General features: G+C 33.0%; 1 protein-coding gene across 1 annotated transcript in view; it reads right to left on the bottom strand.

Moving 5' to 3' along the window:
• The window catches only part of LOC129217492 (26S proteasome complex subunit SEM1-like), a 41,537-nt gene extending 37,546 nt beyond the window's left edge, over positions 1 to 3,991 (bottom strand). The window contains exon 1 of the mRNA XM_054851799.1: positions 3,718 to 3,991. Coding sequence (XP_054707774.1) covers positions 3,718 to 3,817 — 100 coding nt within the window. The 5' untranslated portion in view covers positions 3,818 to 3,991. The remainder of the gene's footprint in view (positions 1 to 3,717) is intronic.
• Positions 3,992 to 27,395: the final 23,404 nt, after the last annotated feature.

Genomic DNA, 27,395 nt, shown 5'->3' with positions numbered 1-27,395 from the left:
TTTAAACGGTTGTTCAACGATTGACAGTTGAAAAAAAAATTTTAAAGAGTGAATTTTAAAAAAGGAAAATAAATAAAAAACAACAAAATAAATTGTTTTTAAAGTACTTTTTCGGGAAAACTTTAACACTGTAACTTAAAAGTAAACTAGTTAATATAAATTAGTATAAAAATGTGCAAGAATCACGCAAAAAAGTCAAGTATTAAAATAAATATGAGCATTTATGTGATCGAGATGCCGCCATCTTTGATGACGTCATAGCAGGAGAAGTGACCAGGTGGCGAATGTCCACCCGAGTCCAAAATACTTTCTAGGACACCTACTAAGCATTTTTGAAAAAAAATTCTCCCTACTCAAACTTTCCTACAGAAGTGCTGTCAGATCCAGGACTATTATAGCTGCACCTTTAACTGACGCTTTGAAGGGTAAGACGAAACATGAAGCGATTACATGGACCGAGGACTGCGAGAATGCATTTAAAGAACTAAAAACAAAGTTAACCAATAAACCCATGTTATACGCTCCAGATTTTAAAAGAGAATTCATTGTACAGACAGATGCTTCAGATGTTGGGATGGGGGTAGTGCTCACTCAGATAAGTGATACAAAGGAAGAGCATCCGGTACTTTTCCTCAGTAAAAAATTTTCAGACGTAGAAAAAAGGTACGGTACTACTGAAAAAGAATGTGCCACCATAATCTTCGCAATTAAGAAGTTACACTATTACATCGACGGGCAGGCTTTTAAGATCACTACAGATCATAATTCTCTGGTTTGGCTTGACAAGAACGCTAGTTCCAATCCCAGGCTAATACATTGGGCATTGGCTTTACAGCCATATAATTTCACGGTATCCCATCGTCCTGGGAAGGAAAATAAAAATGCCGACTCATTAAGTCGGGCACCCCTTCTCTAACTCTAAGGTCAAACAAACATGAACAACAAAGTTAATTTGTAGTCTTTGTTTTGTACTTAGGTATAAATGTGTTAAACAAGAATTTTGTTCCTAAAATTGTTTTTATCTTGCCTGAATGCAATAGTTAAAAAAAAATTTCAAAATTTTGGTTTTGTGTATATGTAGAAGTTTTACTTAATGTATTACGTATGTTATCATTTGTGATTGAATCTGTTCATCATTTGACAAATGATTGATTAATGATTTTTCAGGATTTTTTAATTTTTAAATTGGTTGAAAGTTATTTTAGTGACATTACTAAAAAAATCTGAAAATGTGTTAACTATGCATTTTTAAAGCAACTGCACTGGTCAGGCTATTATGCTATACATCTCGAATGTTTTGAAAGTTTAATTTAAACTAAAATTTTGAAAATTTCAATGAGTTAAGACCAGACAAGCTGTTTATTTTTGTATCACAACCAACTTATGGGAAAGAAATGCTTGATATTTTGATATGAATTTGCATTACGTATTATTGTTTAATTTCTTAATGGATTTGAAAGTTCTAAAGGGGGGAGGAGTTGTGGCATAGTACGCTTTCTATCAACGAATGCTACTGTTTCCCACACTTTTTACTCATTCCCACGCTTTGAAGCCAGCTGCATCGAATTCTTTCAAATCCATAAAATACTAGGTTCTGCCCCCAAGCTGACCTTTGGCCGTTTTGGCTCAAGTTTAACATTCCGTTCCCAGGATGGCCACCTGCATCCATGGACCAGCTGCATCCTTGGGAAAGGAGAGAGAGAATCCCCGTTTATTTTCCAGGAAAAAGGGGAGATGAATTTTGCGGGGGCTGGGGCGCGGCCGACTCGGAAAACGAGGAGAACGATCGAAAACTTTGGAGAGGTCAGTCATGTTTTTCTGACTCTCCAGAAATCTATCTAACTACGAATCAATTGTGTATTTCTGAATCTTGTAAATATCTGTGTAAATAAAAAATGTTAAGTTTACCCCTCGTAACTACTTGCTTTCCACTCAGCATGCCACATATACTACCATAACGCCACACCCCCCTTTTTTTTTCTTTCATTCATATTTAGTGAGGCAAATGTGCAAACTTGCAGACATTGGAAGAGAAACTTTTTGTTCTTCCGATGAAAAGAAAAAAGCGGGAAAGGAGACAAACATAAGTTTTCACCCAGAAACGATTTCAAAGTGAATTCTTTTCTAATAATGTGTGATAACACAAAGGCCGTTTTCTATCTTAAAAATATGAGGTTGTGCTTGAGTCGTTTCGTATCTTCTTTGATTAAAACATGAGATCAGAAGAAAAAAAAAATCACTCAAATGTTTGACGGTTGTGTACAGAATGATATTTGTACTTTGGAAGATGAATTTCATCATTTTATTATGTTTCTCCAAGAAACATGAATACCTTTAAAACAATACCAGATAATCTAGCCACATTGGTTCTCTCTTAATATCACATTAATCATTTCTGAACATGGAAATTAGGTTTTTTCTTCTAACACTTCCACTGACACTCAAATCATCTGGGGAACAATCCTTTTCAGTTTTGAAAAGAGTAAAAAATTATTTACGAAAAAAAATGGGAGAAGAGAGGCTGAATAACTTAGCCGTTTTATATATAGAGCAGGAAATGTTAAACCGCATACTAAGAAAGTAATTGATGATTTTGCTACAAATAATACACGACAAAAATTCATATAAGGTACTGAAATAAAAATTATTACATAACGATATTGCTTTTAATTTTTTTTATCTTTAATTTTTTTTAATTGAAACTTCTATTTTTTACTAAAGTTTGGGGAGCCACAAACTTTTTCCCGCTTAGGGCCCCCACTTCAACTCATCCGTCTCTGATGAGAGCTAGGTTAACTGGTTGCTACTGATGTCATTCTATGATTCTCATTGGTTAATCTACCAGTCGACCGCAATTTAAGCTGGTTGATTGAACCACATGATGTTTTTGACCGATTATACGTATTTTTCACCTGCGTGTTATTTGTCAGCACCATGTCTGTGCAAGTAACCGATGATCAACTGAAAACGTTTGATGAGGCTTTGGTTGGTGAATCTGTTAGTAATCATGATGTCATAAGCTGTCATTTGATCAATCAACTAGTAGCTACTGGTCGAGGACAACCAACGCAACAAAATAGCAATGCGAAACAAATACAAACAATAAGTTAAACATTTATCTACTGGTGAGGAAATGCTTCCAAAATTTATAATTTTTGTTTGGCAACTAACATTTAAATCTGGTACCTTAAACAGTGCGTACGGTCTGAAAATTATTGAAACAATTTGGCAAAAGTGATCAAAACAAAGTGCAGTTAACGATTTGATTTGATTAGTTTTAGCGAAATATTTTGGAAATGCACAGGGTTCCACATAATTCCCCAACAGATTGTTAAAAATTCAACCAGTCAAGTCGGATAAATACTAGATATCAGATGCAACTCCAATTAGAATACATAATTAAAGGCACCGTACACACAACTTTATTAATCTTCCAAATACAGTAAAACCCTTCCTACGGACACCCCTCAAATGCGGACAAAATTAAATTCGCCGATTCCAAGGCAAATAACATTATTACACCCTTGTCCTGTGGACACAGCTCTTTTGTCCCGTTAGTGTCGCATTAGAGGGTTTTTGCTGCATTTCCATTTATATATAGTGTTATCCTTTTTCTATATTTAATGCGTAGGTTACCACACAACATGGAAGAATAAACTAGTAGTTTAATTTTGTAAAGAAAAATGATCCAGCAAGTAATTAATGCCAAAATATTACCCTCAGTTGGGAATTCTTCGAACTCATCATCTTCTTCAAGTAACCCCAAGTCCGTTTTTTTGGTAGTTTCGGTCATTTCAACCTGTGGTTTTACAACCATGACCTAATAAAAGCTCCAGCTAATTTTCACGAAAATTTCACTTCTCTGAACGTAAATCTGTTACAATTTTAATGCCAGAAAATAATTTTCAAGTTAATTTAAGAATTATGACATTCGTTCAAATTTTTCACTGTTTAGTGCGCGAGTGATTGATCAGAAATCAGAATACAAATAGTTGCCAAACCCGTATACACAATTACTACTCAACTGCAAGCACTATGGCTTTGCTGGGCGAACGGTTCGTCCTCCCTAGAGTCCCTATATGAAAACGTAGTTTTCAGAGTTGCGACAACAGCTACGCTCGGAAAGCGCAACCGGTTACAGGAAGAAGATAGGGTTGCCGCCGAGCTGCAAGATTGGCTCCTTGTTCGCTTTCGAGTTTCGTTACAAAAAATAGTCACAAGCGGGAGCGGGAAGAGTGGCTGAAATAGGTTCTGAAGGATGTAAAAGCACGCTGATTCGAAAATGCATGCAGTCAATAAATGAAACGCTCGATTTTGATTCAAACATTAAAAAAAGACAAAATGGCCCTGTGTTAGCAAAATTATGAGCAGATTTTGTTTCTTAAACCTCTCTTTAATACGATCAATTTTAAATTAATCAAAAGATTCCGAGACAACGAAAATTATATTATAATTTTAATTGATTCAAAATGAATGAAAGAATAAACACTGATTAAGAAAATTAAAATAAATAAAAAAGCAACAAATAACGAACATAAAAAATTGCTTGTTTTTGCTACATTAAATTAATTTTTATAAGGATTTTTGAACATAGAAATATTTCTTGTATTGATATCAAAAGCATTACTTATTTTTTTTCTATAAAAGGAAAAATATACACTTTCCTGATTTAAATGGAACAAAGTTTAGCATAAGCTTAAACATTCCGAAAGGAATTATATGCCTAGGATGCCCACCTACGGGGGGGGGGGTGCTGTTAGGGGTGTGGCACCCATGTATATGCAAAGGAAAGTTTTAAAGAGTAATAAAAGAAATATGTAGAAGCTTAAAACAAGGTATCCTATCCAGGCCAGGATCTATACATTTTAGATCTCCCTGCAGCAAAATCTGTATAGCCCCTCCCCAAAGGCCATCAGTTTATATTTGTAACGTTAAACAAGTCTTAGTGCTAGGTTTTTTCAATTTTTTTCTTTAATTTCAGAGGCCGTTGGACCCCTTAAGACGTGGGGCACCCCACACTGCGGGGATCCTATCTCGCCCCAACCCACTCCAAAAAATAAAAAAAAAAGATTAAGAACCTTAAGAACCTAACCTCTGAATATTTTAATGGTTTAGTGGGCACACCTAGTTAATAGATTAATTTGTATAAAGTTGAAAACTGAAATTATATTAATCAGAGGTCATTTTTATTTGAAACTAGATGCAGATAGAAATATTCAGAAATAAATTGGGAAGTTAAGGAGGGGGGGGGGGTGTATTTTGACATATTTTTTCAACATTCTTATATGCATAAGAAACAGATGTCTCCATTATTTTATATTTATTTCTTGAAAGTACACTATCTATTATTTAAAATTTTCAACAACATTTTTATACCAAAACAATACTAGAATGAAAGGTAGTTAGATACTAGACATTTTTTCAATGAAACAAAATTAAAACAATTCAGAGCACCAAAAAAGGACTTGCACTTATTTTGAATTTTTATGACAAAGCAAAAACTAAAAATTGAAAACAATTTAGCACGAGGAAAACTCATTTATTTCATGCAAGTTTTCAGATCAATAGCATGATCTTATTGTTGTTGTAAACAACATAGATTTCTCTTGTTCAATTTACTTTTTGGTGTTACTGTATCTATAAACTTTATTTAAACCACAAAATTTTCAGCATTTTCATTCGAAAAAGAAAACATTAGTTTAATTAAAAACTTCAGTCACTAATGGGCTAATCTTCAAAAAGTGCGACTTTGCTGTCCCATGCCTTTTACAGTTAAAACAAAGGAATAATTTATTATTTTTTAATTTCAGCAAAAATATATCCATTTAAATCTGCCGACAGTTTTTTTTTTTTGTAATAATTTTTATTTCTTTTTTTTTTTTTTTGGTTCGCAGCATGTGAATTCTCACCTCCATGTGTTAGAATTTAATTGATTCAAAATAAATAAAGGGATAAAAAAAGGTAAGAAAATGAAAATAAATAAATGAATGACAGATAATGCACATTAGAAATTGCTTGTTTTTGTTTCGGAAAGGCAAACGTTGTAAAGAGTTTTAAATCTAAAAATATTTCCTGTAACCATCTAAAAAGCAATATCACTAATTAAAATGGTCTGCTATTAAAAAAAATGCTAATTAAAATTCCATGTTCAAGTTTACGCTGTACAATTTTCTGATTTAAATGTGATTAAGTTAAACATTAAATTAAAAATTTGAAAGAAAAATATGCAAAGGAAAATTTGAAAGTTCAATACTAGAAATAGGTAGATGGTCAAAACGAGGTAACAGCTCCCCCCCCCCCCAAAAAAAAAAGAATACCAAGAACCTCTAAATATTTTAGTGGTTCAGTAGGCACTCTTGGTTAAAATATTAATTTGAATAAAGTTGAAAATTATTACTTTAATTTGATGTAGATAGAAATATTCAGAAATAAATTAAGGAGTTGAGGGGGGGTGTAATTTGAAACATGACTTATTTTCAACTCATATGAATAAGAAACAAATGTATCTATTGTTATTTATTTATTTCTCTGCATCACATCATGCATCTATTACTTACATTTTGAACAATATTTCAAATCAAAACAATATTATAAAGAAAAGAAAGTAGACAGTTTCTTAATGAAACAAAGAAAAAAATCATTCCCAGCACCAGTAGAGGACTTGTACTTATTTTCAATGTTTGTGGAAAAGCAATGTTTACATTTAATTTTGACAGAGATTTTAAATACAACTTAGCATGAAGAAAACTCATATCATATTCCATACTAACAGTTCAGGTCATTACCACATAAAGATTACAACAAAAGTCTCTAATGTTCAATTTATTTTTTGATGTGGTTACATCTGTAAACTTTATTACAAACATAGACTTTCTAACATTTTTACACACACACACACACAAAAAAAAAAAAGAGAAAACAAAGACATTTTTCTCAATGAGGCAATTAAAATCAAATTCAGGGTACCAAAACAGAATTTGTAGCTTTTATAGATTTTGGGGCAAACTATTATTGTCAATAACTGCTTAAGTAACAAAATAAGCAAAAATTAATGTGTTTTCTGAAATGCAACGTAACCTTAAAATATTCACATGTTCAAAATGTGGTTATTATTATCAAATTTTTAAAAATTCTTCACTCCAAAGTATCATTTCCTAAAACTAATAACTATGGACAAAATACAAGTTTAATCAAAAATTTCAGTTGTTTATAAGCATAGAAAAATAAAGAAAATAAATTTTGTTATAGGCTTTACTCCCATCTACTCAATTAGGGAGTTTCGATTAGACAGGGCAAAATATACTGATGCTTGTAATTTATTTTCTTTTATACTATTTGTGAAATGAATGTTTGTGAAAAAAAAAAACCTTGATTGAAATAAATTGAATTTTTGTTCAGATTTTTTCATATAGATTGCAATTCCATTCATTACCCTGTATCATGGATGGATGAATATGACGTATAATTCAACATCCTGAAAAATGCTTCCAGAATTTAGTCAGAAACAGAGAAGGTGCATTGACAGTCGGAAGTGGACTAAGATAACAGTTGCTACCTATCCTTTCCAAAATTGGAGTTATTTGCAGTTATTCAAATCCTATCCTGTAGTTTAAGTGGGGAGAAAAATCTCTTCTTGAGAGGGGGGGGGGATTTCTGGATAACTACACAAAGAGAATAAGCATCAATGAACTGTTCATTTAATGCTGAAATAAACAAACCTAAATATATCTTTCATAATTTTATTTATACCAGAATTTTTTAGCCTTGCATTGAATACCGAAAAATTTATTAAAAATCTAAATTGAAAACAATTCGGAACTCCAGCGCTCCAATACGCTACCTTGCGGTGATTTATAAAACTGCGTCTGCACCTAAAACATTGCCACGTTGCGCATCACGTGTGTCTGTTGACGTAAACACAGGCAGTTTGTTCTGAGTATTTATTAACGCAATCGATGTGTCTTAGTTTGCTTTCAGCTACAGAAATTAATTCGTCCCTTAGTATAGTCCAGTCAATAGATACATTTTACCTTGCAAAAAATGGGGTCAAAGATTTTATTTTTTAAATTTGTACATATTGGTGCCGACATGGGAAAACCAAGTTATCCAACACGAAAGACCCCGGGAGAACTTTTGGGGGCCGAAAAACCACAAAAAATTATGACTTTTTTTGATTTTTCCAAAATATCTCCGAAATGGTTCAACTTGGAAAAAAGTTTTAAATGTAAAGGTTAAAGAACATAAAATTTCCTACAACTTTTGTATTTACAACTTTTTTGTAGCACAAATAACAAACTTGCTATAGTTCTTTGAAAATAGTTTTCCTCCACTCCAAAAAAAAAAAAAAAACTTTCACACTGAAAGCAAGGCGTCATAATTATTAGAACTTGAATATAAACTTTAGTTTCAGAGAGTTTATCGACAGTTAGAGTAGTTTGAGTTTCTTGCTCCCCCCCCCCCCCCCCGCTGGACACAGTAGCAATTCTGGCTGACAGATTAGTTCCCACTAAACTCCAAAAACAAACGATGTATTATGAAACTGAAATACATACATACGCATTCATTTGAAGCACATACGACGATGCAATAATAATAATAAAAACCTTCCCCACTGCTCACGAACTAACTTTTCTGATCTGACAGAGGTAGTCTTCATAAGACTCCAATAATAGATGATATATTGTTGTTTGTAACTGGATTACACTATCTATACATTCATTTGAGGGATATAGTTCGTACATTCTAGTCTAATTATTGCAAACAAAGATGCGATTTTTAAATATTAATGTGAAGGAATGAATATTAGGCAGCTAATAAGCAAACAATCAACACAGTCATGCATCCTATGCTCTGATACAATAATAATAATAAACCCTCCCCCACCGCTCACGAACTAATATTTCTAGTCTGACAGAGGTAGTCTTCAGTCAGACTCCAATAACATATGATTTATATTGCAGTTTGTAATTGAATTACATAATCTTCTCATTCATTTAAAGCACATAATTCGTACCATCTATTCTATTACAAGCGAAAATGCAATATTCGAATATAAATGTGAATGAATAAATATTAGGGTGATAATAAGCAAACAATAGACATAAAAATGAATAAATAAAGGTACAATAGTAATACGTAATGAACACTTTGAAAAAATTCTGCAGAAACTGACTTTTTGAAACATGAAAAACCCAAAAGAATTACCTTACAAAATGAAAATCCAACTGTAGAAGATTAATACATACATCTAAATTACAGAGAGATTCATTCGACCTTAAATCAAATAGAGAAATAACAACAAAATACGCTGTTTATCTTCTTCGAAGCCGTTTTGAAGGTGCAGGTTCTCCCAGTTCAGAATCTGTAGGGGGTAGAAAGAAGCTGTGGTCCTTTAATTGTTCATCTCCTTGTTGTGGTAATTCCAAAAGCTCCTGGAACAAATTATCTTCTTCAGCAGTCTCATCCAAAGATGAAATTTCTGCAACATTTTCACAATTTGTGCCACTGCAGTGTTTGCACGTGCTGGAGCATTTTAAACCTGCCTTGTGACAAGAACAGGCTCCAATACAATTTTTCTTGCAGTACAAGATACAATCTTCAAAAGATTCTGAGTAACTGAATCTCTTTTCGTGTCAACATGCATTAGACCTTGCGTCCTCCATTCCCAACACCATTTCTCTGGATCAATTATGTTGCTCAACCAACTTTGAATTTGGTGGTAGAACCGATATAAGTGATAACGTCCAGCATCCCCCCCCCCTCCCCGCACGTTGGAGGTAGCCCTGCAAGATTTATCTTAGCCCTGTATACTAGTTTTATAAAAAGATTAAATTGCAAAGTATCCAAAGATAGGTTCAAATACTTTACGTCACCTGTGTATAATATTTGCAAAATGTTTTCACCAGTTGCAGCTAAGGAAGGCATCATGATGACAGATTGGGTCCATAAATACTTCAATAGCTTCCTTAATTTCAGGATTTTTTTTTTTTTTTTTTTTGACTATTTTGTACAACTTAATTTTGCCTTGGCAAAAGATTGCCGAAGTCGTATCACACCCACTAAAAGCATGGATGAAAAGAATATTGCTGGGGTCAAACTTAAAAGATTTAGTGGGGGAAAGAAATCACAAGCATTCACTTTTCCAGGTTTAAAAAGAACAAGTTGCTGAAAGGCTGTCCTAAAGCTGTCATCAGTCCTCTCGCCCACTATAACAACCTTTACAATTTCTTTTGCCTTTGAAAGAGCAGTAAGTCAGTCGGCATCATCTTGAGTATGCCTGACTTCAATGCCACTCTTCGAAATATATCTCAAGAAGTAGAATAAAACAATTCTTTTTGTTATAATTTGCCAGAAATCTTTCTTGAGGAATTTAGTTAACATGTTAGATTCAACCATTACTTCAAGGGAAGAGATTGATTGCTCATTGATATAGCATTTGTGACAGGCAGTGTGAATTGTCACTTCTTTTAAGAACTTCAAAAAACGCTGATGTTCTTCATTTTGCCGTTTTGCGCTGCATCTTTGAAGATTTTCTGTTCCCTTCTCCTTCACAATCATTATTTCGCATTCATGCAAACTGATTTCGCAAATAATAATGATAATAATAAAAATAACACCTTGGTCAGGCGTATTCATTTCTAGAAAAAAAATTGTAATTCAGAACACACAAATTGATAAAACATACTCTCGCTCAAACCATGAAGTGACCAACATGAGTAGCTATTGAGTCGATTCATTTCATTTGGAGAAAAAAAGGGGGGGGGGGATGGAATGGGGGTGTTTTTAAGTTAAAGGGAACGGAGGCATTTACCCTCAGCTGTGAAAGACAAATGATTTTCCAAGGTCAGACTGCCGGTGTTTCTCCTTTTTTCTTCCGTTATCCGATGCGCTTTCACGCACTTCGCTGAAGGGGTTCAGAAAAAGTGTGACTTTCAAGAAGCTGTAACTCGCTTGCTTTTCATGCTACAAAAATGTTGTAATGACAAAAGTTGAAGGAAATTTAATCCTCTTTAACATTTGCATTGGAAGTTTTTTTGTTATTTTAACCATTTTTGAGATATTTTGAAAATACTACAAAAAGTCCCACATTTTTGGGGGTTTTCGGCCCCCAAAAGTTCTCCCGAGGTCTTTCGTGTTGGATAACTTGGTTTTTTCATATTGGCACTAGTATACACAAACTTAAAAAATAAAATCTTTGACCCCATTTTTTGTAAGGCAAGCCCGTTTTTTTCTACCTATTGACTGGACTAGTAGTATTCTCGAGCTTCTCAAAATAATGTTAGTTTTTCTTATTTCTTTCAAAAAAGTATTAAATGGTGGAAGCGTAAACAAGAAAAGTCTGGATTAACAAAATTGGATAACGTAATACCAGGTAAAATTTTTTATTGTTTTGTATGAATTTGTAAGAATATGAGTTTTTTTTTAATCTTAAATTAATTTAACTAATCATATTTTACAGCAGCATTTAGTTGGAATGGACAGTATGCAAAATATTTTCTTGAATTTATTATCGTAGAACAAAATGAAAAATGTTTAACCGAGAAAGAATTTACTTTATTCCTTTTATTCTCAGCTGAAAGGTTTCGCCAAATTTGTTTAGGGTTATAGTAGTTTTAGTATTGTGCAAGCAAAGTAGCCTTGGCGAGTTTTCGCATTTTTAGTTAAACCATTTTTAATTTTTATCATGAGTGGAATAAAATGATAGTAAGATTACAGAATTCGATAAGCAAAAAGAAATAATGGTCAATCAACTGAAAAGAAAACTACCACCATATATAAACTGTGAGTACACATTTTATTTATTTTGTTCTGAGTGAATTTGAATCAGTTTTTCAATTCGATGGAAAAAAAAACGAACTTAACAACATTGACTGGACACTTTTCCTTAACCTAATTCCACATAAATGATTTAAATAACCTTTGTTACTACAGTATCCTACTGAAATAGACAGTATGCAAATAAATTTTCTTGAAAATATTTATCGCAGAACAAATTGAAAAATCCAGAAAGAACGTTAAGAATTTGAACAATAAAAAATAAAAGTTCGCCAAAAATCTGTTTATAGGCTTATGGTTTTAAAATTATGTGAAAGAATAATGTATCTTGACAAGATTTCGCATATCAGGTAAATCATTTCCATGACGAATGAATTAAATGCATGATTTCTTTGGATATCCAATCATATAGTCATAGAAATAAATTATCTAGTGTTAAACGTTACTCTTGACAGTCTGCCACGTATGTGCACTATGTGACAAAAATGTCAACAAATGCTGGAAATGTCACGAAACTGAACTTAATATGTACTAATGTATAGAAAAAACGGTACAAAATGAAAATGCCGTTCGAAGCGAACCAAAAATTTATGAATTCCGAATTCAACATCGTGAAAATGGCTGCTTCAGAACAACTTACTGTGTGTTCTGCATTAATTGTTTACTTTCGTAATACTTTTTGGTTTCTAATCTCTTTCTATATGGGTCAGAATAACCAAAAGACTTTGAAAAATCTTTTCAAATGAATAAAGCGAAAAAATCATACATACGAACAAAAATCACAACACTTTTAGCATTTTCTTCGTTACCACATGCGTTTGTTTTAGTTTTCAATTCCGCCATTAGACAGTGACTGCAGTGCCCCCTATAGTTCGTTGGAGTTGCGAATATTTTTACATGACAAACAAGCATAAACCTTAACGCATTTGTTTTACAAAACAAATTCAAAACTCTAAATTCAGAGACTCAAAACAGAATTCCAGCTATTTCTCAATTTCTGTTGCAAAATTATTGTTTGTTTTACCTCTTTACATTTCAATATTATTAAACAAATGAATGATAATAAATATGATAATAAGCGTGACAAATCAGAAATACAGCACTGTTTGTATGAAGAAGATGAAAATTTCATTTAATTACACTATTTAGCATTTAAACACAGAATTTTTGTTGGTTTGCATGTCATTGCTGAAAGTCCAAAGACCATTTTAGCAACAAATTTCCTGAAGTCATCAGCATAATAAGAAGCATAACAAGCATGAATGGCATATTATGCTTATGGAAGTTTATTTTTTTTTTTTTTGAACAACTTCATTAGTTTTGATAAAGCTGTCATGCTAAGAAAACTTGGAAAATGATTTCTGGACATCCTTGTAAACTTAATATTGGAGATCATTCTACTATACAATTCTTTAAGCGAACAGTACAATACTATAATGAGTTTTCTAGAACATCTGCATCAGGGCTATAGTTCAGCTAGTAGTTGAGCTTTCTTCAAGTTGCAGAATATCTGGAAGAAACTTTAAAAACATTAAGGGCAAATAAATTTAAAAGCAGAAGTAAAACTCTTCAAATGTGGTAAATCATCAATACGGCTGAACACAAATTGGCAGAAATGTTTTTTTTTAAACTATTTCATAAAATTATAACTGGAAAATAAATAAACACACTTTAATTGAAATAGAGCTGTATTTCAACTACTTTGCATTAAGTGTGTTGTAAAATTTAATTTCAAATAACAGGGTGTGTTTTTAAAAACACTTGAAAAAGTAAAACACATATTACAGGGGGAATATTTTACATAATTCATCAGTCTCTTTTGACTAGCATAGATTGTTTTTCATTTAATTATGTATATAAAATTATGTACATATTTGTTACTGTGCATCATCTTTGCCTTTAAGAAGAGAAATCATCAGTTTATGATGACTAAAATAAGTAATGAACGTTCGTGATTCTAAATTTTTTAGGAAACGTGAGAAAACTTGCTTGTTTTTTCTGAACCTCACTTAAGAATATTCACAACAAAATTGTAGAGGGAGGTGGGACAGGTTGGACAAAGGGACATGTTGTACGGGTTCCAATTATTTGAATAATATTAATATTTTTTATTTTATTTTTTGATCAACAAATAGCTCCTATGGTTCTACAAATCCTATAATGAAATCATATGGTACAGTTATATTGAACAAATTTTATTCCAGAAAGTGCTATTTCAGCAGTCCTGAGTACTTTTCAGAAAACTATGAATTAATTTTTTTAATGGTTTTAGACAAGATTGCGGAAAAAAAATTGAACTCCTGTCTTAAACTTTTACGTGAATGCCACTACCTCATCAAAGCGCTTACTTGTGATTATGATTGAAAAAAATGTGAGTGCATACTAAAGAAATTAATTATAAACTGTTTTTGTTTGTTTTTAATATATAAATTTAAGTGAAGTAAAAATATAGAGAATGCAATATACTGATGCTTGAATTTAAATTCTTTAAAATAAAGCCACATTTTTTAGTAAATTCATTTATCTATACCTGATATTTCAGCTGGCCACATGAATCAATTTTGAAAGCCACCACTGTTTTAGAGCATTTGAATTCCCCTTTATTTCAATGTTCTATTTCCTGACAAAAGTATTGATTTTCTAAAGACTTCAACAAATTAAGATAATCTCTGATAAATTGAATATTTATTTATTTATATATTTATTTTTATGAGTGGTTGAAATGAACTCGGATGCAATTGAATTACTTTTTGAGTGGGTGAGGCAAAATAATGAACATGTAATAAATGAATATAAATAATGAAAGAAAAATTACTTTTAAAGTTGATGCATTATAATAATAATATAAGAAAATAAATAACTCTGATTTAAGGAAGCAGTTACTAAACACTTTATTTTGCATTGGTTGAAAACATCGGATGAATATCAAAATATCCAATATACAGTCGACTCCCGCTACAAAGCGATCCGACTTACGCGAAATGGCTATAACGCGATTTTTTCAACAGTAAAGAATTTTTGAGCTAGCGCGAATTCCTTGCCCGCAACATGAAAATTTTCGGAAAGGAACCACGGTGAGTAAGTTCTTTTCATGAACGGACCTTCATCCCTTTAGAATCACTGAGAGCAGAAGTACCCACACTGTACTAGTCTTATCGCTTATATAAATAACTACTTCTCATTTTCCATTATTTTTTTTTTCATTCTAAATGTGAAATTTAACGAAATATAACGACACCTAGGAGTGCTGCTTTATCTAAAGTTGGTGAAAATAGAAAGAAAAGAGAACGTTTCTGACAATGAAGGAAAAGGTAAAGCTTCTTGAAAAGCTGAAGCTGAACCAAAAAATGCTTCGAAAGGTAGCACAACAATTAGGTATGACCGTATGAGTGAATCTTCCCTACGTACAATTAAAGGTCAAGAAAAGGAAATCCATAAAAGTTCACCGAGTAATAGTATCCAAGCAAAATGCAAAAATTATGAAAATGGAAGCTGTTTTTTATTGTAAATTAAAGAAACCAGGAAGAGGAGTAATGCCATAGATGGGAACTTTATAAAAGAACCAATGAAGCAACTGTATTTAAAAATATATTAGAATAACTGCAGCATAAATCATCATTTTCACTTTTTTTAAGTTACAAATATCATTACTGAATCAACTGTACGGTACAACTATAGGGCATTTGTTCTCCTTACTACATGCCGTACGTACAGTACTGGTTTATTTTATGTCTTTCTTTCCCATTGATCATTGTTTTTGTGCATCATAGCAGTATTTTATGTTGAATAAAACGGCTTTTTTTTAAATACAAATAAAAATTTAGTTCTTTATGTAAGAAACAGTAAGGTATGGTTAAGAAAAGGTTTTTAACTGTTTAAGGTTGTGTTTACACGTGTCTAAAATGATTGGTTATGTTTATAAAAGTTTTTACACATACCTTTTTCCACAACGCGAAATTTCGACTTACGCGAGGGGTCTTGGAACGCATTCCTCGCGTAAGTCGTGATTGGACTGTATATCAAAATATCGGATATTTTCGAACCCTGATCTTTACAGATAATCTCAAAACCCCACGATGACAGTCTTTATTTTAAAATGCAATTATACACTAATTAAAATTTAACTTCACATTAATCGAGATAGGATTATTTAAAAATAATTTTCCCACCAAATATCGAAATTTTTACGAACTTGATGTGAGGTGAGAGCTTCATGTACTTTATTTTTCTGCTGATCTAGAAGAGTAGAATTCTTCTAAAGTTTGATTCCAAGAAACAGGTTGTGTCATAATGACACACGATAGACGTGAAACATTTTAACTATTCATCAAACACTTTTGAACAGATTGTGTTTCTTATTCATATTTTTACATAAAATTATATACATGTATATCTGATAGTATACTGATAATGATCATCTTCTTCCTTCTTAAGAAGAGAAATGATCTGTTTACGACAAATGTACATATTGATCTCCGTGCTGCCTGAACGCAGTACATGCAACCATACAAAATGAGAAAGGAAGCGAGAAGAGTGTAATGTCTCACTTTTCTCCAATACCTGAAAGCAAGCAAGCCACTGCTTTCCTTCTAACCGACATTGCTTATCCCCACCACTTTTCGTCACACAAAAAGATTGGATCATAACTTCAAAGCCCTTGCATAAAAAGTTTCACTTAAAAAATCTTTGATTCAGCATTTTATCATAAAAGTATTGATACTTCAACACGCAATACTTTAAATGTACCTAATTTCTGACAAACAAGAGGCTGGGAGGACTTTTACAATCTCAAAAACCCATGATAACGGTCCTGATCTCAAAGGTAATTCAACCCTTGTTAAAACTTAATTATGTATCAATCATGGCCATAATTATTTAAAAATCATTTTCTCAATAAAAATAGAAATTTTTACTAACCTGAAGCGGGGTGATAACATGCACTTTATTCTTCAGGTGATAAAGAAAGAGTAGCATGTAAAGGAAATAACAAGGCAACCTAAAAATTAGTAACCCTAATTAAAGCATAATAAAAAGTACCAACACACTACTTGAAACGAACTTAGAACATCTCAGTTTTCTGTTTATGATGGAACACACAGAGAGTGACATGCTTGTTGAATAAAAAAGAGTAAATTACCAAAATAACCAAAACTGCCTATAATTCATTAAATTTTTAATAAAATAGTACATTTTAAATTGGCTTGCTCAAACTAAAAAATCGATAAAAACTGCCGTGTGTCAAGCAAGTGTTCTACTTCATATCCACCTCAAACACTTTGGCCAATTCATGTGGTGACATTAATTTCATAATTGAATTGACATTTTTTTTACAATTTTTAACTAATAAATATTTGGCAGAAAATGATAACAAATCGTTTTTCCTTAAATCTAAATGTTATTAAAAGATACTGCCAGCAAGCATTGAAAGTTCTATAATTTATAAGCATTTTATTTCCCCTGCATCTCCTTTCAAAAAACAAAAATTTGACACTGTAAATACTTACGTTGCATAAAGAGAAGATTTAACTTGGAGTTTTATAACTTGAAGGAATATTAAAAACGATACGTAAGTCAATTTTTGTCAATGATCGGGAAAAATAAAAGCCCTAACATTAAAACATAAGTTAAAATGGGTTTTAATATCAAGTCACATTTATTTTTAAAAAAAAATTTCTGCAACATACAGCATTAATAATACAAATCACATGTTAAGACATCCTCATGCACATCGTACATCACAAGTGTGTGTTTTGTTTACTTCCACTCGTCGCCAAGCACGAAATTGATCGCGCCAAACCGAATACAGAGATCTATCGTTAAAAAAATTTAATTTACACAATTTAAACTTTTGCCTTGTCTTAAAGTGTTGTTTTTCAATAACGTTGTGATTGGAATAATCGATTTAACAGGAAAACTAACTATAAAAGACCCAAATAAAGTGTCAGAAGGGAATTTTAGCACACCGGAACACATGTTCTTGATATAATTACGCATTAGGTAAAGAAATAGGAATGGACTCACTCAAGTAAAGCTACATACGTATAATTTGAACATTGTAGAACAGTAATATGAGCATTAAAATCTTGGACTCACCTTTAATTTTCCAGATTCTGGGTTTTTCCACAGCACTGTCATACGCTCCATGTTAATCCTACGGGAGAAGAAGAAACACTGCCTCAGGCGGTCTTCGACCAATAGGAAAATGATGCCGCGTTGTCGCAACTCTGAAAACTACGTTTTCAGATAGGGACTCTAGTCCTCCCTGGGGGTGAAACCTTTGGAATTGCAAGTTTATGAAAAATATTAGTTCTTCAAAATGGAAAATTTCCCAAAAATTAAAAATAGTAGTGTACTATGAAACACAGTTGTATCAACACGAGGAGGGGGGAGGGGGGACGCTTGCTCACGGGAGACATCCTATGGAGAGGGTCTGATACCAAATATTGTATTGCTGAGTTTATGACAAATTTAACACTTTCAGGGGCGGTGGTCGCGCTGTGAAACCGCCAATTTATACATTTTTTCTCTTTTTTTTCCCGAATGTTTTGAATCAAGATCGCTTGAGTCCTCTTCTTTTGAGTTCAATGAACAAAATGAGATGGCAGAATAACAAAAAAAAAAATATTTTTTTCGTAGGTTCAATTTCTTGTCCAAATCATCAAATTTTCAATTTTTCGTCTACCCCAAAATTGGAATTTTGTTTCAGATTTTAAAATTTTTAATTAGCGCTGAAAGAATGAATCATTTTTCTTGATTTTACCTGAGGTACTCAATCATATTGTTCTAAATGATTCAAATTCATTTTTACATGTGTAAACATGTTTTTGTCCTTCCCCAGGTGGGGGGTGTGAACAAATGGGGACACCGCCCCCAGCGAAAAAAGTTGCCAAAAATATTTTTTTAAACTGAAAAATCTATGTCTAGATGATCAAATAAACATACGTGTGGTGTTTTTTCTTCATATTTCTCTAAAATTAATGTGCGCCCCTGAAAGGGTTAATACTTCAGTTCTATAATTTTCCACCAACATTTTAAATTATATTTAATCTATCAAACAGAGTATTATCACTACGCGGGGGGGGGGCAAGGCTGTATCCAGAAATTTTTTTCGGGAGGGGCCCGGATTAGCACATCGCCCTAACACACACACACACACACATATAGTATATATAGACACACCAAACGCATAAAAATGTTAACATAGAAGACTTTTTGTCTCGATTTTTAATGATTCCACTGTTTGGACTGTTGTTATTTTAATTTCTTTTTATTTTTCTTATTCACCTTGTAGTGGTAAGGATAACAGGAGAGTGTCCCTTTAAGTCGGATGCAGAACATCCATAATTTCAGGGGGTCCGGGGGCTTTTCCCCCGAGAAAGTTTTGAAAAAAAATCTGTATTTTGAGGCCTTATATTAGGTATTATTGAGACTAAAAAAATGTGAAAAAAAAAATAGGCAAACAAAGTCTTTTAAGAGTTATACATTCTTTTGCAAATCAAGATCAAACAAAATAAAAATTGCTTGCTCGACAAATCATAGAACTTAATGGACAGAGAGGAAAAACGAGAGAAGAGAAAAGAGAAGCACCCCGCCATCTGCTAATATCGGCTTTTAGTGAAGTTTGTTTTCAATCACTCCCCCCTACCCCCATTTTTTTTCATTAAATGCCCTACAGTATGAAAATTGTACAAAACAGTTTAAAAGAAATGGTGTAAACATTCAGAAAATAAGAACGGAAGAGTAATATTCTGGCCATTTGGACAATTCATACTTTATTTTCTTGATAAGATACAAAATCGAAGAACTTTTCAAGGAATTTCAAAAACTTAAATTAGTTTCAAAGACTCTCGAAGAGTTGAAATTATTTGAAGCTCTTTATTTACATTTTTCAGAAGTTGATTGCACAGTCTTACAAAATGATTATAACTTTGTAAGACACACCCGTTTTAAGTTAAAAATAAATGCAACGAAATATTTTTAGAAACGACTTTTTTTCAATCACAAGTAGTGCAGAAAATGAAAGAGAGTAGAGTAAGTGTTATTTTTTTCTCATACTTAAGGTATTAACAGTATGTAGTAGAAGTAAGAAAAAAAACACAAGCAATAACAAAAGAACTTCCATGATACTGAATTCGGCATTAAATAAATGCAAGACAAGAAACATATCAGTCACAAAAATGATCTTGAAAATTATGCTACAAAAACGCGAGAATCGTGATTTTTGCATTTTTTACTCAGGATGTATCAAGGAGCTGAATTTGGCACATCTTGGTAACAAGATACTCGCCTAATCGGAAACTAGGGGCCCAGCCTTTGGGGAGTCCCCGGCTCGAAATCAGTACAGTGTAAGTTTTATAAGAGTTTTAGGGGGAGGAGGGCACAGAGGGGAGAAGGGACACCTGTTGTCCCGGGCCTGAGCTTAAATGGGGCCCAATATTTTTAAACCTAGGGTTGAAATATTGGTAAACAATATGGAGGGGGCCCAAAAAAAGCATTTGTGACAACCCCAAAATTTCTGTGCACGCCTCTAGAGGAGGAAGCGCACAGGTCACTACCGAACTGACAAAGGGCCTGCCTTGACCCTGGACTGCCCTGAATTGAATTGGGAAAGAGAGCAGGAAGTCCTAATTAAAGGTCTAAATTTCAAGTGTGCCTTGCAGCTAATGAGAACTAGAACTGCTTTTTCTGTATTTCTTCAAAATATTATAAATTTTGAATAGTAGCAAAATTAAGAATAAAAATAATTGTAATTTTCCTTTTCTGACAATAGGAATTAAAAAGAAAAAAAAAAGAAAAAAAAACCTTCTTCTGTTTTATGGTACAAAACATTTCGGGTTTCGGGGGGAGCCCGGGCCCGTCAAGCCCCCCCTCTGGATACGGCCTTGGGGGGGGGGCATTTGCCCCGACTGACATCCTTCTGTGCGGTGACGGTGACACCCAAAGCCATTTAAAAGATTCCGAAAAATATCAATATTGATATCCTGATATATTTCAAATTATATTTTAATCTATTAAATGCAGTATAGCATCACTACGGGGAGGGGGGGCACTTGTGTTGAGTTTAGGGGGGGTGACACTCAAAATGTATTTGTTTTCTGAAAAAGAAAGAAACTGAAATCTCAATATATTTTTAACTAGTGGTACCTGCACAGCTTTGCCCGTAATAGAAAATTAAAAGGTCTTTTGGTTCGTCTGTATATTTACAAATAATGTATGCTGAATTTTCTCGCCAATTGGCTTGTACCCATATGTTACGGTTCCACATTATGATAATTTCGCATCTCACCAATTGGCTTATGCCCATGTTACGGTTCCATGTTATGATAATTTCGTAATTTACTCATCCATCTTATGATAGTTTTGTTCTTAAAATTGGAATAGAAAAAGAACCATATCGAATTTTTGAAAAATCGCTTCGAGGTGCACACCCCCATGCTACAAACTAACTTTGTGCCAAATTTCATGAAAATCACCGAACGGTCTAGGCGCTATGCGCGTCACAGAGAGCCTGACAGACAGAGAAACTTTCAGCTTCATTATTAGTAAAGAAAAGATTAAATACACTCTGGCTAGACTAAAAAAAAGTTCATCACAAATCAGCACAAAAAAAAAGAAAAGAAAATAATACTAATATTAATAAGTCTTTTTTTTCTTTTAATCTTTTTAAAACTAATAATCGTTAAACAAAAAGGTTATTGCGTTTTTAGAGCTTCTATTTCGAAAAATTGTCGGTTCTAAATCTTTTAAAGATGGTCTACAAACGCGTTTTTAAGAGTTCCATTTCGAAAATTCCAGGAGGTGGACCCCCGAACTTCTTTAAACCCCCAACACTCCTCTAGACCAAAGACAGTATTAATGACTTTCTAATACTATAAATTAGAAAATTTTGCCAGGATGGGCTTTTAAACCTTATATTTCCCTTCCTGTAACATCATAAAAGTGTGTCTAAAATTGAGTTTTAAGAGCTACGAAAAATTTCAGTGGACTCCCGAACCACCCACTTCCTAACACTTTGGAGATAAAATCTTTGTGAATTTAACGTTTCAATTTTGAAAAATGATTGTGGAAGCTCTTCCAAACCTCTTCTCCCCTTCACAATATCGCATGTAAAATACATTTTTAAGACTACAAAGGACAAATAAACCTGGACCCGGCATCTCCTCTCATCATGAAGTGAATGTTATACTCAGTATTAGGTTCATATTGTCAATAAACGCAGTAGTGACTTCCTCTCAATCCAAAAAAAAACGAAAACCCTTTATCTTTCCTTGTATTTAAGATGCGTTTAAAATAAGTAAGGGGCCATCAAAATTTAAGACACCCTCTTACTTTTTGACCTTGCAACGCTGCACATAAGCGTCTAGGGCAAGTTATAAAAAAGCACTCAGTTTTTGTCTTTTGTACATTAGCCAACTAAAATTTTCGTTATAACACAAATCTTCTTGTTTCTAAAAATGGTTATAACTTTTACATGTTTTCATAGAACATTAATTTTTTGAGCAATCACGATTGCTTATTGTTCTCACTTGACTGTTTTGATGTCCTTTGATTTTATTTTCCCACCGCCACCCTCTGCACCATCACCGTCGACCGGCTCCTCACGATGCTGCTCCTATAGCAAAAGCAGTCTCCAGGTTGCATCCATGTCCTACACACACGCGCATACATACACAACTACACACACACAAACACGTAGACCTACAAACACATACACACACAATTACATACAGACACCTACACATGCACACACAAATACATACAAACAACTACTTACACATTCATGCCTGCACACAGACACAAACACATATGCCTACACACACATACACATACTCCCCCCCCCCACATACACACATTCATACACACAACTATTCAAACATGTATGCCTACATACACATACCCCCACACACACAAACACACACGCCTTCATACACACACTCGTGATTGCAAAAAATATAATTTGAATTCAAGATGTCAAAATTCAAATTATTTAATTTTTTTTTTTTTTTTTGCGTTTGTGGGAGGGAGGGGGGGGGGGGGTGACACCACAAATGACCACTCCAGGTGCCACCCTTAAAGCAGGAATCAAAATGGAGGGAGCAAGTCCAATCATTAGCTTTGCAAAAGCTGGCCCTAAGACTTGTCATGTGACTCAACAACAACGAACGGTTGGAACATCTTGCATAAAACAAGCGAAAGAAACCTGATTTCTTCCAATGTTTTGCTTTAAAATCTATCATGTGACTTGGGATCTTGGTTTCATGAATTAAAGTCTTCACTCCCTCCATTTTATCACTTCTCAATGGTGTCACCCATGCCAGGTACGCCATTGATATATTAGACAAGTTACAGCGGGGGAGCGAAGGTTTTTCACCCTTAAAACCCAAATTTTGGGTATATTTGACCAAGTTGGAGGGGGGGGGGGGCTCTCATCCGAAAAATTCTGAAATTGAAGTTCTAGAAATGAAATTTTGGGTTATTTTTGACAATATTAGACAAGGGATGGGAATCGGGGCTCTCTCTAGGGAAATTTCCAAAATCGGAAGGCCAAAAAACAATTTTAGTCGCTGAATATACATACACACATGTAGGCATAAACATATATATTTTATTGCTTCACAAGACAATTATGACCCTCTATTCCTCCTACACCACTGTGCCGTGCCGTCCAATGGCTAATCGTCACGACTCATTTTAGAATGGTGATATAATTACAGGAAGATTCATTCAAAGCTTAACCTCACGGAATGTATTAACAATATGCGGTGGCCGTTGATGCTCACTACCCATTGAGCTAGCATCGTTTCATTCAACCCCCCTCTGAAGTTCATTTTGTTTTAGTTAGGTAATAAATTATGTCTTATGGAATTGCATTAAAAGAGTATTCATTGCCCACAAACAATAATTAATTTTTATTTTGCCAATTATTGAAGGGGTCCGAGCCTCAATTATTGAGGGGGTTGGACCCTTTGGTGGCAACACCCATGGTTTTGGGTTATTATTCAATTTGCCGAATGGAACCTCTAATTTTGCCAAATGATAAATAAATACGCTCTGCTCACAAACCAGTGAATATTTAGGGATGGAATAGAAATGGAGAAGAAATGTGCACCCGTTATGTTATGACTGGTGATTTTCTAGATAAGATGATATAACGTACGTCCATAAAAAGGAAACTCTAATTAAGATATGGTTATTATGGCCAATTTGCACCTGTGCACTTATCATACAGCATATGATGTTTTTATATTGGGAACTGAAAGTAACCAACACCCCATCTGGCGAGGGAATCTAAATAGGAAACGATGGCAATTGCCCATTGTTTGGCGTGCTAAACTTTTAAGCAAAGGAAAAAAATCATTCGTGTATTTTAACTTATTGAACGAAAATGAAAAGGTCTCAAGCTGTTATATTTGTAGAAACTCTTGTTTAACTGTTAATTTTTCTGATGAATCTGAAAAAGGCATCATAAGAAAACTTGTCTTGTCACTCATACTACTTACGGTCATCCAAGTGTGACAACGTGTGATACGAAAATATTTTGCAATGTAAACCACTCGGGAAACTGACCCTGAGTAGTATATATTGCTGTATATTCTAGCTGCACTTTTAATGGTAACTTGGAATTTCTCGGCACGGAAACAATTAGATCAATCAGTGCAAATACTGATATGCAATCTTCCTGTGTAGAAATAAACACCAACAGTGACAAAGAGAAGGTAGTAGACAATAGATCAAAGTTAATTAAGTAAAGTCTGTGGTGTGGTTAATTACAGCAAAGTCTATGGTGTGAATGGTTGCCTACCCTATAAACAAGTCCTCATGACATGTGTGTACTATAAAAGGCAGACTTCCCACCCAATTAGGATACAGTTGGAAAAGTGAAGCAGCACACCTCAAATTGCCAGCCTAGCTGGCACAGGAAACAACAAAAGATATAAATGGTCTGTTGATTATTTAATTAGTGACATTGCAACACTTGTGTTTCATGATAGATTTATTAAGTGAATACATCCAAATAAGAGTGATAATTTTTCAATAATATAACATAAAAAATGTATTAACAAATCAGCCCCCTGATATTTGCTAAATCCTAAAATACTTGCTAGGGTTTAACAAATATCCTAGAAAGACTCTGCTGATTATAGAGGGTTGACAATATACAGCAAGCCATTGTAATAACATTTCTTTTTCATTTAAAACATTACCACCAGCCTTGATAAATTTATTAAAATAAAAAAAAATTAAAAAATGGCTGTACCATGCCTTTTACAAAAAAAAAAAAAAAAAAAAACATTCAAGCCATATAAAACCCAAAACTTTGTGGTTTCTCTCCAGTATGGATCAATATGTGATTATTCAAACTGCTTAAAGCTTTGAAACGATTTCCACATAATTTACATTCATATGGTCGATCAGGTGAATGAACCTGTACATGAGCCATTAAATTTGAGCTGACATTAGATGCATACGGACACTTTTTACAACTGTAACGAAATGAAGGATTTTCACTTTTATGGTGCCACATCTTATGTTTTGCTAAAGTTGAGTTAGAAGAAAACCATTTTCCACATGATTTGCATGCATAGCCTGAAACATAAAATAAAATCTAAAAGTATTTCCTACAGCAATAATAACAAAGATGACAGAATTCTACAACAAGTGCATCAAAAAGTACATTTTTCATCTTTGAAGAAATAACGCAGAACACAGCAGAAACCCAATTTAATAGGGTTTTTTAACGTGACTCTCGAGAACCATATTAATATGAGGAAAAACTTTATACAGGAGTTGACCAAGTTTTTATTCATCTAGTCCTTCCATTAAATCCACTAAACAGAAATTCCTTTGCGGGCTGTTCCCGCTGCTCACCACTTGGCGAATACACATTAAAAAAGTGAAATTTTTTATCTCTAAATATGTTGTTAAACATTAAAATAAAAAATGTTGGTTTAGAGAATTGACAACTTATTGTTAAATGTTTTAACAATGAAAGCACAGTGAAGTCATAAGATAAATTAAACAAAATATTTTGTTATAAATATCATAACAGCACATTAGAGTTTTTAGAAATGAAGGAGAATTTAAGATTGCATCTAAAATCAACTAACAATAAGTTTTTAACTTGTCGCTTGAACGCAGGGTTGGCCGTATTGGACCCAATTGGGTTGGACCCAATGGTTTTTTTTGAAAAAACCCATTTAAAAAAACCCATTATTTAGCCCACTTTTGGGTTTTTTAAAAATTTTGAGAAGTTTTTAGAAAAAATTGATTAATTTAAATACTTTCACAATTCAAATTTATTTTTTATTTGTTCTTTACCACAGACAATGGACATAAAAAATGAATTTTGAACTTAAATAGCATTTCTTAAGTCTTGACGGCATTTAAAAAATACTTCAAAGGTTTTAAATAAATATATTTAACTTTTTCTTTAACTGAAAAATAACTCAAATTATCTTGACTAAGTCCTGTCACGTCTGATTTTCTCAATATTTGTAGATTGTACAGAGGAAACTACTCTAGCCAAAAGGCTTTCATGTTAATAATTTTCTGCAAACTAACACGTCACAAATCTCAAATAAACAAGATATATTTTTTTGAAATTAACAGGTTTCTCAAACGGTTAGACAGAAAACAGAATAGGATATACAGTATTTTCAATATCTTACGAAAAAGTTTAATATTTCTTACTCTGTACATAGAAATAGAAAAACAGGCAACATAAAGTTCAAAGAGATGTCTTGATTAAACTGGAATTCAGTAAAAAGGGATTTAAACTACTTGAGGTTCTACAGTAGTTTTGCATAACAAAATAAAATACAATAAAGTAAAATGCAAAAAAAAAAGTAATTAAAAACAAACAAATGAACAATAGATTTTATCACTCAAGAAGTAAATTTGCCTTAACTGTTGGTAAAAATGGAAACTAAAAAATCTGAAACTTTCTTCGGTTTTGTCGTCTTTTATACTTTTCTTCAGAAATCGCTGAATTTTAACTCGTTTTCCAGCTTTTTTTTACCCCAAGACAATTTTTGCGCTTTGTCAATATACTTATGCTACAATATGCTACAAGTACCCCACACTTTCCCTAAAAAAAGACAAAAAAAAAACATATTTCTTTTAAAAAACCCAGCTTTAGTTGGGTTTTTTGGGTTTTATTTAAAAAAAACCCTGGGTCCATGGACTTTTTTTAAAAAACCCAGGTTTTTGCCAACCCTGCTTGAATGTGCATGAAAATACAAGAAATACTAGATGAATCAGCTTACTTCTTACCCCTAAATCAAGAACTAAAGTTTAAAGTTTGTTGTCCAAGGTAAATCATTTCCTTTAAAAGAGCAAATTTCGTTTTTTCAATGCCTTCATGGTTATCTTGTTGCCATACATTTACGCATCAATCTGACATACAAATTAGTAAAACTGTTTCAAGCAGCATTAGAACTCAACATTTATCAAATTAAGAATCAAAATTATTATTGAAAAAAAAATAATAAAACAGACCTTAGAGTGAAGTTTTTTGAATAACGTATAATCACTAAGAAAACCTATTCATTTGTGTAAAGGAACAGCAAATTATGAGATGCATTTTTAAAATTCAGTTTTTCCAAATTCATATTTTTGTT

This window comes from Uloborus diversus, chromosome 2 (genome assembly GCF_026930045.1).
Source record: "Uloborus diversus isolate 005 chromosome 2, Udiv.v.3.1, whole genome shotgun sequence".
NCBI classification, from domain to species: domain Eukaryota; kingdom Metazoa; phylum Arthropoda; class Arachnida; order Araneae; family Uloboridae; genus Uloborus; species Uloborus diversus.
This window is presented reverse-complemented; position numbering and strand designations above follow the sequence as displayed.